The sequence below is a fragment of the Dreissena polymorpha genome, chromosome 9 (assembly GCF_020536995.1).
Source record: "Dreissena polymorpha isolate Duluth1 chromosome 9, UMN_Dpol_1.0, whole genome shotgun sequence".
NCBI lineage: Eukaryota > Metazoa > Mollusca > Bivalvia > Myida > Dreissenidae > Dreissena > Dreissena polymorpha.
The window spans coordinates 46,132,562-46,144,629 of record NC_068363.1 but is presented as its reverse complement, the minus strand read 5'-3'; the positions used below and the strand labels follow the sequence as shown (position 1 = coordinate 46,144,629).

At 32.9% G+C, this 12,068-nt stretch overlaps 3 protein-coding genes across 15 annotated transcripts in view; all 3 read right to left on the bottom strand.

The window, feature by feature from the left end:
• The window catches only part of LOC127846004 (tyrosine aminotransferase-like), a 15,369-nt gene extending 3,447 nt beyond the window's left edge, over positions 1-11,922 (bottom strand). The window contains exons 1-2 of the mRNA XM_052377185.1: positions 11,891-11,922; positions 120-232 (exon numbers count right to left, since the gene is read on the bottom strand). Of these exons, the coding sequence (XP_052233145.1) occupies positions 120-232; positions 11,891-11,922 (145 nt within the window). The remainder of the gene's footprint in view (positions 1-119; positions 233-11,890) is intronic.
• LOC127845122 (tyrosine aminotransferase-like) overlaps positions 1-12,068 on the bottom strand; it is a 152,864-nt gene that overhangs the window by 6,438 nt on the left and 134,358 nt on the right. The gene's annotated exons all lie outside the window — the stretch shown is intronic.
• LOC127845126 (uncharacterized) overlaps positions 1-12,068 on the bottom strand; it is a 130,770-nt gene that overhangs the window by 41,215 nt on the left and 77,487 nt on the right. The window lies entirely within an intron of this gene.

The following is a 12,068-nucleotide window of genomic DNA, read 5'->3' as shown; positions in this document are numbered from 1 at the left end:
CAATATATAGTTGCGTTGAGGACACATTATGATACTTGTTATCTAAATAGTTCAGTCATTATATTAAATAGTGTATAAAGCACTGCGCATTTTATAAGAAAAGTCAATTATTCACTTACAGTTCTCCAAAGCTTTACCATTGCGGAGTGCTGTGCTGTCTTTAACATTACTGTACAAGGGATCTTCATCAATACATTCTTCAATCTGTTCATCTGCTTGTTGATTTCTCGCCCTGTGCAGAAAAATTAAGCATTCTTGCCAAATTAGACAAAGGCCATACGCGTGGAAGTTTAAAAAGGTATGTAATCCAAAAATCAAGCATGGGAATCAACTCATACACGTTCTGTTAAATATTTTTTTTATGTGTTACCCATAGATACATATAAAACGGAACACAAACATATTTCCCGTACTTTTTGCAGATAAATGTAGTAATTATAATGAAGTTATAAACTGTTTTCTGTTCATATATCTTACAATGTTATAACAGTTTTGGTATTGCGTTGTTGTTGTAAAACGAAAAAAAAAAAATTAGAGTTCAAACCATAAAAAATGTTTGTCGATATGCAAAATGCGTTCAAATCTGTTATATTTATTAAACATAATAAGAATAAAAATTAATAATAATACATTTGAGAGTAATACCAAGTGTCTTTTTCAAGGGAAAAGTACTGTAACCGTTGTACATGTAGATAGTTCAACGTTTAATCCGTTTGTTTCAGACAATCTCATCCCATTTTAAAATTGTTAATATTTTAAGCATCTAATACGAAGTACTCGCAGGTTAGTAAACTTAATTGTCTTTATATAGTATTATAAAGAACACAAAGCCGCGAATGGTTCAAACAATACAAATCTTAATTATTTTGCAATCGGAACGCAAGAAACTTAAATAAGGCATACTATTAATTATTTCCTAGGCGTTTTAAGATTTGTAACTTATTATAGACCTATATTTCTAAAAAATAACACAATTGCAAAGACAGACATGATTAGCCATCATTCTGTTGTCAAATTAAATGTTTGCATACTATCCGCTCTGTATTTTGATGTATTTTATTACATATTATTATTTATTTCTTATTTTAATATTGCTAGTATTTTTATAATAATTTTATAATGATAATAACAGGTAGTAATTTATTGTTAATAAATTAAATTATCTTATGTCCACCCTCTATGTATTAGGTTCCCTTTGTGCAAATCATGTATTCTCATGAACTGTGATTACATATATTGAGTAAACCATACACAATTACCATTTTGGTTTCACATCAATACCTGAAAGAAAGTAAATTGATTTCAAACATGATATGAGTTGTAAACAAATGGTTAATGTTATATTGGGTAATTTGTTTTTTGTATATTGCAAATACATGTAAATTTAAATAAATAGTTCATGAACTATTAAGGATTTTTACACACATATCGTGTATGGCAAATTGTCGTTTTTTGTAATTTAATAGCAGCAATTTCACAGCCGCCCGTTAGCGTACGGATTCCATGTGAAGCTATACACAAACACGACTTTAATTACGTAGAAATGCGTGAATGGACAATGGTCCCGATATATAAAAATCCAATTTATACCATTTTCAGTTTTACAATTTGTATGAAAACACAAATGAAACAACACACAATGTATGAATTACACTTTAACAAACGTTTGCGAGGCATTATGTTTACAAACAATATATCACTACTTTGTGTTGATTTAAATGTACATGTTATACCAACCAGCCTGTCTAGCAGCAAGATTACAAATGATCACCGGTTCAGTTGAAGATGACGCTTCATTCGATAACATATCATTAAACATGTTAACATGTCCACTTGCGGCAGAACTGCTGGTGTCAACTGCACATGTCACTTGTTTTTTTCCTGGAGGGTTTAAGAAATAAGCAGTTGTATTTGCAGAAAAATAAAACCATACATAACATACATTAATGACCACATAATTATTAAGAGAGAATGCATAGTTGGAACTAAAGTGCAAATGTACTTATAGTCACTAATATATGGTGTACGAACTGGTCCAAAACTATTCTAAACCGTCCGGGACGGTTTATAAACCGTCCGGGATAGTTTGTAAACCGTCCCGGACAGTTTACAAACCGTCCGGGACGGTTTTGGAAAGTTTTGGACCGTTTGTGCGCATAAACCGTCCGGGGCGGTTTAAACTGTCCGATACGGTATTATTGCTGGACAGTAGGTTTTTTTTCCAAAAGGATAATACTTTTTCAAGTAACAATAAGTAACAATGACAAAAATAGCCGGAGATCGAAAATAATCAAAAGTAGTTAAAGAAATACTGTGTTTTTTTTAATAATTTAGTTTTTAACATTGTGATTAAAATATACTGGACCTAACATAAATTAATTTTCGTCATTCTTTTTTGTTTATTTGTTTTGAAATTCTAGCAATGACAAGAAAACAATTAATGATTTTTCTTCTATACTTGTTATCTGCACTTTTAATTGGTTTGAAATTATTTGTTATTTTAAATGGTATATCAACAAAGTGTTGTAATCCTTAATTATGTCAGATTCTGATTGGTTGATTGACTCCTCTTCAAAACATATACCGTACTATAATTTACGATACGAAACCGTCCCGGACGGCTTCCTAAACTGTATCGGACGTTTTGTTATCCACACAATAAATCGCCCGGTACAGTTTACAGACACACGAGCTGTTTAAAAGTATGTAACTGTCCGATACAGTTTAGTAAACCGTCCCGGACGGTTTAGAATAGTTTTGGACCAGTTCGTACACCATACTAATATGCACCATCAGATATCACATAAGCATTTTCATTTCTAAAACTAATTCTTCATCGTTAAATTGTGCATCTGATATAAAATGAGTAAGACTAGTACATGCTCTTTGTTACGCCTTCCCCGATCCTTTTCTCTAAAAATATCATTCAATACATCATAAAAGTTTGCCCCGATTAAATGAAGTTAAAACTATTAAACGTGACTATACCTCTTAGACAGGATATCAGTTTCTTTCTACACATGAACATGACGAGTCCTATGTCGAAAACAACAAACGGCCCAGCGATCATAAGAGCAATCCGGGTAACTGAAGCATTTCAAACATGAATACATACATGGATCATTAATATTAGAAAAGGGCGTTTTTAGATTATTTTGCGATTTATGTAATGAGTTCGCATTAAGTTCGAATTAATTGATATAATAGGCTAACTATTTACATGCATGACATAAGACGAATGCCACTGGTTGTAAATTGAAATTGTAATGCAAGACGCAAATTTAGAATATTTCTGAACTACAGCTAACGCCTTGTGCATTCTGTTCGGTTGTTATTACATTTTTCATTTCGTTAATTTAAAATTAAATACTTATTTCTAGTGCATTCCAATTCAGCTTAACACGTAAAGTTCGTCATTTTAAAAAAGGTGTGTAGCGTTCAAAATGACCCTTTTAAGCCAGTCATCCATGATGCGGACAACATGAGCGTTTTCAGTACAGAAATATTGCACAATATATAACGTCGGTAAAATACTTTGAATATTTATGTCATGGATGATTTAATTTCAATTGAAACGTGTGATGGCGCTTAATGTTATCTTCTTTTTGTTCTGGGTTTGAAATGTATGGGGTTTTTGAAGATGTGCAGAGAATTAGTTCATGAATATTGTCCAAGCTGTTGGCTCCCGCAATTGACATGACGCCTTATCAGTGATCGCTCCGCCCACTTTATCACGTGGCTCAGCGGGAAGAAAACCTAGACAAGCTAACACCAAAATGGCTTCTTTGCCTATAGACTGCATATAGATTTACGCGATATTCCGGATGATTTTAATGGACTTGTTTAACACCATATTACACTTGTAAAGGGGTTAATGCCATTTAGTTATTCTGCAAATGCAAAAAAATACGATTAAAGAGAACATCAGCTATTTATAACGGGTAAATCGATACATTAAACACGCTCTCAAACGCTTGCGCGCTTACCGACATCGAACCCGTTATTACGTGTAATGGTGGTATTTGCAATAAATTAACACTTCACCGGTATTTACCCGTGTTATTAACAAAATTATTACCGAAACCTTCCCCCCTACCCGTGTATTTGACACGAAATAGCGCTTTATAACTGGGAATTCGGTGAACTTTTACGCGCTTTCTGACGCCGGGTGGGTACCTCAATCCCACATGTTATTGCGTATATAAGTGATAATAATCATATTAAACATTGCTTATGGGACATTTATCAATCACTATAATTTAAAGCGCAAAAACAACACAGTAAGTTTGGACATTGTCTGATATAAAATTAGCGTTGTACGAAATGGAATACGGTCAGGCTATTAGAAATTAATAAGGCTACCAATATCAGACGCTCGCGCAGGTAGCGACTTCCCCGAAGTGACCCCGAAGCATTTATTGGTTAATATATATCAGTAATAATAACTCTTTTACAATAGCATTTATCGATACGTCTTTATTAAATAATAACAAAATGGTTTTCACTTGTTTCTGACACACACAGAAACGTGATTTTTAACGGGGATTTCGTAAAGTTACACGAATTGGGTACCAAAATTCTCAATTATTTTACATGCACACGTGACATAATACATACTTAATAATGCTTAGTTATTGCTTATATGACATTTCAAGTTTGTGAAATAAATTAATGTTCTATAAAGGGGATCTCGGTAATTCTTGAAGCTTCCATTCACTCTTGTCAAGACCGCATTGCCGCGTTGGAAATGGTATAAATTTAATTCATCTAACTTATCTTTCTGGATACCAAATGTCAGAGTTGCATTAACCCTTTTTACACCGTTTTTGCCATATTTCATTTCCGTTTTTTAATCCGAACAGAATAAACGAAACTCGTTTAAAAAATGAGACCTAGGCATTCGAGCTCCTAGTGTGGATTAAAAGCGTTTATTGGTGACACCACATGAGTGCAAATGTGTAGATACCGTTAATAAGATAATATATCACATGTCACCTTCAAATAACATGTATGATGTCAATTAAGTGCATTACTATCAGAGTAATAAAACACAGCATGAATTAGGCTTCATGCTGGGTTTTATTTCTCTTTAAGTAATGCAGATGAACCTCGCCTCGCTTCTGACCTAGTAACTGATAAAACTATTTTTTTTAAAGTGAAATATTATGTGATTATCAGGTCGATAACATAAACTATTTAAATCTGCTAGTATATCCGATAAAAATGTATTATAATTGTCTTTGACAGTGTTGACGTTCAGTTGTTCGTGGTGACGACCGCATGTATTTATACATCTCTTACACTTCTCAAGATCTCTTTTCGGCTTTGGAAACGATATAAATTAAATGTCACCAACTAATCTTTCAGGATATCGATTGTCCGAGTTACAAAATCCCCATTGACACTGTTTAACCATTTTAAATCGTTTTTTTAAAGAGGAAAACAAAAGAAACTCGTTGGAATAAAAGTGAACCTAAACATGTAGCTTGTCTAGAAAATGGCGGACAGGTCGTTGCTAACGAGTGCGCCCGATTAATCGATCGCTGATTGGTGGATCAATTCTAGTGGGCGGAGCGTTCATAGATAAGGCGTCATGTCAATTGTAATATAACATGTATAAGCTACATAGGATATTATGAGAAAAAGGGCATATAACAATGTGTCTGGTTTTGGGTTAAATAAAGATCTGTTTTTCTGCCTGCCTTTGAGTGCCTATAGATAAAGTCGGTGCCGAAGAAGTAAGTTTATTTGGAAAAGGGCGTTTTCATTCCATTCGTAATCCATGTGTGTTTGTAAGATTAATATTAACACTAAACTGTATATCAAGATACGTAGTTACACTGTTTAATGGGTGCACTTAAAAAATGGCGCTATGCTCGTACAGATCATTAATCATCGAATATAAAATAAAATGGTATCGAACTATTGGCTAGTAGACATTAAGTTTATTTTGATGCCACGATTTATAGTTTGATAACAATCATACAATGTGTACATACCCTTACCACTTGATATTTTATTTCACTTTTATTTTAATGTATGATTGTTTATAATGGGATATGATACCGGAATAAAATACTGCATATGGACCTAGCGCTTGACACGTGTTCAATACTTTACTTCCTTCGACTTACTGTCCAGGTTCTTAGTAGATTCTTCTTTTTCATTTCCTGACGTATTGTATGTAGCTTTTGTTGTTGCAATTATAACGCGTTCGTGTGTGATATTATATTCTGAAGATAATTAAGATAAATGCATTGTATGCATAATACTTTTTAAAATCCATTATGTTCAAAATAACGCAATTATAATTATCTTCACAAAATGTATCTATTAAGACGAACATGTAATGTAAACATCGAAGTAACAGCGCATATCGAACCTGTCTCCTCTGTTAACATGTCCACTGTTGCTGTAACTGTACTCGTTTCATTTTCCAAATTTGTGTTCATGGTACTTTCGTCATGACTGATTTGTGAACTAACTGTCATTGTTGTACCAACATGATTATCTATAAGACAATTTGAACATAAGACATACACAACATTCAAACGTGTCCCGTCCTACAATTAAATATCGTTCGTTTTTGGTACAGAAATATATGCATGCCACTGATTGCTGTTAATCTCGAAATATGCTACTTTTATATAATTTGATTTTGCAGTATTCATTAAGTTTCACATACAATAGTCCATTGTGTCGTCAATATCCAGAAAAATGAAATATGCTTTTCACAGGAGCCGTACGTGAAATCGAGTACAGGGACCAACAAAAGAAGTAAAAAGCAAATGCATTGATGATCTTGCAAATATGTTACAAATAAAATGTGAAGTGAAGAAAACTTCAACTAAAAATACGGGCATCAGTATCTTACTTTTCTTGTCAACTCAATATCATTTTTACGAAACAAAAATGTCCTAAACATATTTTGAACATATAGGAAAATTGAAAATGCAAAGCCAGATTCAGTAGAGAAATTGATACCCTTTATTAAGTTTTTTTTACTAAATGCCAGTGACCAAACGTATATACAATACAGGGCAAAAAATACAACTAGGTGATGCTTGAAGTTACGTAGCTTATTTTCCCATTCAACAATTGCAGTGAGATATTGTGTCCTGTTCGACCCATTGAAATCATTTCATTCTTTGTGCGTCGTGAATGCCTTTTAATAATTCCATTTATTCTATGATAATGGCTGTGTTTTTGAAATGTAAATATCCGACATTAAGAGCGCAACAAAATTAATAAATCGTTGTTTTAACAAATAAGCAATCTATATACGTAATGTGTTCATCATCTGCAGCTTAAGAATGCATTTAATATTACAGACGCTTAAATTAACAGATTACGCTAATCATACGTCTTGAATTGTTAAAACCAAGTACATTGATTCAAATAAGTTGAATTTCTACATACTTACTAGGATTGGGAACTAGGATATAGGCTCTAGAACAATACCATTGATCTCCACTTTGATCTATATTTTTTTCAGATAGGTTGCAATAGACACTTTCTCCACCTCTACACACACATTGTGCTGAGACAGCGTCACCATTTTTCAAGTGACATCCGGATTCATCGTTTGTGACTCTTACTAGATGTTGCGTATTGGATGCACGAATCCTGTAAAACTCCCAAATCACGTATCCGCCATTGCCACCAGTGCATGAAATATCTAAAGTTGATGCATTCACAACTGTAACAGCTACTTTTGGATATGTAGACCCTGCAATGCAATATGATTTCGGGTGCAATACCCATGTTAATGAAGAAACAGACGTATATAAAACAAAATACATTTCGATCATTACAGACACTTATATTAACTCGAATGAAAACAACATGCTTCTGCATGTTAGTAAAAGCAGTGCATGTATAAAAACGATTCAAAGATATGTACATGTATAGACAAATCGATCGTTTGATGCTATTTTGTCAACGTTTATAGAGTATTTTGACGAACATGAGAACATGGGGATCACCTTGAAGTAATTTTAGAAAAAAGACATTTGTATGAATACATTATAAATGCACTAAACGTTGCCATGGTGGAAATGTATGTTATGGGGTGGTGATAGTTTTAACACATGACAATATTCACATTTCAATTAGTGTTAAACAAAGATTCAAGCGAACAAAATCATTCTTATTTTTAAACCTATTAATGGCAATTAATAGGAATAATTGTTTATGCAAGAGAAAAAATGTCACAAGCGTCATACATATGTTAAATTCTGGAACAATAAATGAAGAGGAAGTTTTTTTATTCCAAGACCAGAATATAAAACACAAACAACTACTCATGGCTGAGTCGGAAACAGATTTCCATAGCATGGTGTCATAACTTTATATTTTACTTGTTTAGAAATAATTATGAATTTTAATCTAAAACAGTTTTCTTAAAAATATAACCGTTGTAAGGTTGTCTTGCTTTTTGTTTGAAAAGTTGAGCATGTTACTGCTGCATATAATCAACGCAATAAATATATCTACGACAGCTGTGCCGAAACAATAGGTTACCTTCTATCTGCACAATTACAATGCCGAGCATAATAATCCAATACATGTCCGCATTTTATAGATGCACTTAACTAAAGACGAACTTGTGCGTAACAATCTGGTTCTTCTATTTCATATTTCATTGCAAAACTCAGTGTTAAACTTGATATTCATGAGGAAAGTATTCATGTTGAAATCAAAACAGGAAACAAATGGAAGAATGACTGTGAGTGAATATTTATTTCCCATCAGTAATTGTATGCGCTGCGGGCATGTTCTTAACTTTATTTAATGATATTTCACAGTTTAGCAACAAATGAATAATACAAAGGTTAAACCATCACCATCATCATATAAATAATTAATATAATTCATAATCGATTGTAATCAACGTTTCCATTTAAAAATCATGGGCAATAAGATGCTTTAACGATATTTTTTCTGGTGATGCCATTGTTAATGTGTGACTGACCAACAGTATTTAATAGCGTGAACTTTTACTAGGCAATAATCAAATAATGTTGAAATTGTTATTGAACGAAGATGCAAATGCGACACTTTATTGATCTTCAAACGCTTTCATAAGAAAGCCAAGAATGCTTAGACCATTTGTGTCAGTCTAGAGAAATTTGAATATGAAATGACTTTTAAATTGTATTAGTATTTATTTAATACACTAAATTAAGTGCTAATGTTTGTTTTATTTATTGTCATTGGATTAGTTATACAAGCCATTATAAAAGTCCACACTTTTAAAACGAAATATATTCCCGAAATCTTACGAGGTTCGGCATATATTAGCATGTTTGTTTATAATAGGTAATCGAATAAAAACATAATGTCAGTCGAATGAAAGAAGTGTATTGAAACAACATATATTTTATAAGTTATACTCAGGTACTTTTTTATTAGTTGATCTGGTTAGGTAATTAATTAAAAACATTGAATACTTCACATATACACACACACCGCTTATTTTAAAAATCAAAGCGCTGAATGAACTGAAGTTGTTCGCTATTGCATTATCTTAGAAGCAACTAAGCCCAAAATTTTGTTTTAACATAACTTCTTCATGAAATCGCCAATTGACTTCAAATTAATACTGAACATTTCCTATGACAACACGGTCTATCTCGACCATCCATGTCCACATTACCCACCCCAGGGCCATTGATAATGGTAAAGGCAGCTTGGTTTCCGTCCTTTTTCATACCCAAAATTTCTTGTACCCATTTTTTTTTCGTACCCATTTTTTTCGTATTACAATTTTTTTTCGTACCCCAATTGTTTTTGTACCCAATTTTTTTTTGTATCCAATTTTATTTGTACCCAAATTTTTTTCGTACCCGATTTTTTTTTTCGTACCCAACTTTTTTTTTCGTACCCATTTTTTTTTTGCATAATGTTTTCGTATCCAAAATTTTGGTACCCAATTTTTTTGTACCCAAAATTGGTGTACCCACATACACAATTGTGGTGATGTAGATAAGCTTAAATTGATGCTATTATATCCATCCTCTTCAAAAGCATCGTCACACCAGTACTGTCAGTACTTTGATTCTTATTTGTCATTGATTATCCCCACGCTCCAAATTGGAGCGGGGGGGGGGGGATTATGTGGTTATCTCCGCCGTCTGTCCGTCCGTCCGTCCTGTCCACTATCTCCTCTTACAATATTAGCACTAGAACCTTGAAACATAAACACATGTTAGCTATGAGCATATGAGCGACAGTGCACTATTTGGAATTTTGATCTGACCCCTGGGTCTAAAGTTATGGGGGTTGGGATGGGGCCGGGCCAGAGATTTTCACTCATTTGTTTTAGGTTATTTCACATTAACTTCTTCATTTCTACACCGATTCACTTTTACTTGATACTGAACCACGCCCACCCAAAATTTTGTTTTAACATAACTTCTTCATTTATTCACCAATTGAATTCAAATTAATACTGAACATTTCTTATGACATCATCATCATCATCATGATCATCATCATGATCATCATCATGATCATCATGATCATCATCATCATCATCATCATGATCATCATCATCATCATCATCATCATCATCATCATCATCATCATCATCATCATCATCATCATCATCATCATCATCATCATCATTATCATCATCATCATCATCATAATCTTCTTCTTCTTCTTCTTCTCTTTCATCATCATCATTATTATCATCATCATCGCCATCATGTTACAGTTAGTTTCCTTGAGTTTGTTTGATTTTTTAAAAGTTACATTCATGTATATAAACCTTGAAATCCTCAGTATTTTGATTGATGATGTGTTCCAGTATATTTGCGTCTGAATTTTTGTTGTCTACGGTCCCAAAATGGAGATAATGTAGCCAGTGGTGGACACAATAACCATTGGTTTAATGAGTGGTCTGTGCTTGTGCATCGAATACGACTGATGCGCGAAAGAAAAGTTTAAACTCTTTGTATATATATGTATGTGCCATCTAAAACATTAATTGATTTATTTTGATCAGATGCAGCGAATAATTCTTGCGCTAGAGGTCGTGTATGATTCGTTCGTATCTGCTCTCTGGAAACATGTTCAAATCCCATATAATTTGGCACAAACGATTTTATCAAAGGCTTTCTTGACGATTTCAACGCACGTCGAATCTGTAATATAAAGTTATGCTTTAAAAAGCCCACTTAAATTTCTGTTATATTTTAGTCTCTTTTTGTAAATTGCTTTTATGATATTGTTATCTATTGAAATATATCCTCTTAAAATAAATAGAACGATTATCATTTTTAGTTAAAGTAAGAAATATTTCAATTATGCATTCTTTTACATAATATTTAAATGAAGAAAATGTTGAACATTCATGAATGCTTACCGTCGTATTCATCATCGGAATAGACGGTAAAGTTACTTTTTTTTCCACAATATATTGTGTATATTAGATCTAAAAATGAAAATTAAGTTGACAAGTATCAAAATGAAATGTATCGATAAATTTGGTAATTCCTGTAACAACCGCCTATGTATTTAAATATGTTATGTTATCAGAACCACATAATACTGTCGCAATCGTTATATGGAACAACGTGCTAAGCAGCGCATTCCCTAAACTTGTTCTTAGTTTCACCAGGAGAACTGCGATACATGTTCGACCTGATCTTAATGGTCCTTATGTCGTCTACATCACCGATTAGACTTTTGTATTGGTCTTTCGTCAACCTTGATATATATTCAAATATGTTTTTACATTTTAAATGCATTGATTTAGTATACCAATAAAACGATAATTTAAATAAATCAGAATATTCATGACCAGTGTGTATAGATGTATATAAGATACAGACAGTATCATTCCTCATAAGATCGATGAATCAAATCAAATTAAGATGCGTACCGGTTTAGATTCCAATAATCATCGCCCGTCATTTTGGATGGGTCGTCATAATCTGATGTCTGACGTTTTGTCACACTTTGTATAAGAAAGTTGATTAAACAGCTCATCTTTTTTGGTTTCATATAGGTTGTGGACCTGACTTTGCCTAGGATATCAGCAGAAAGTGTTTCCGGCGTAA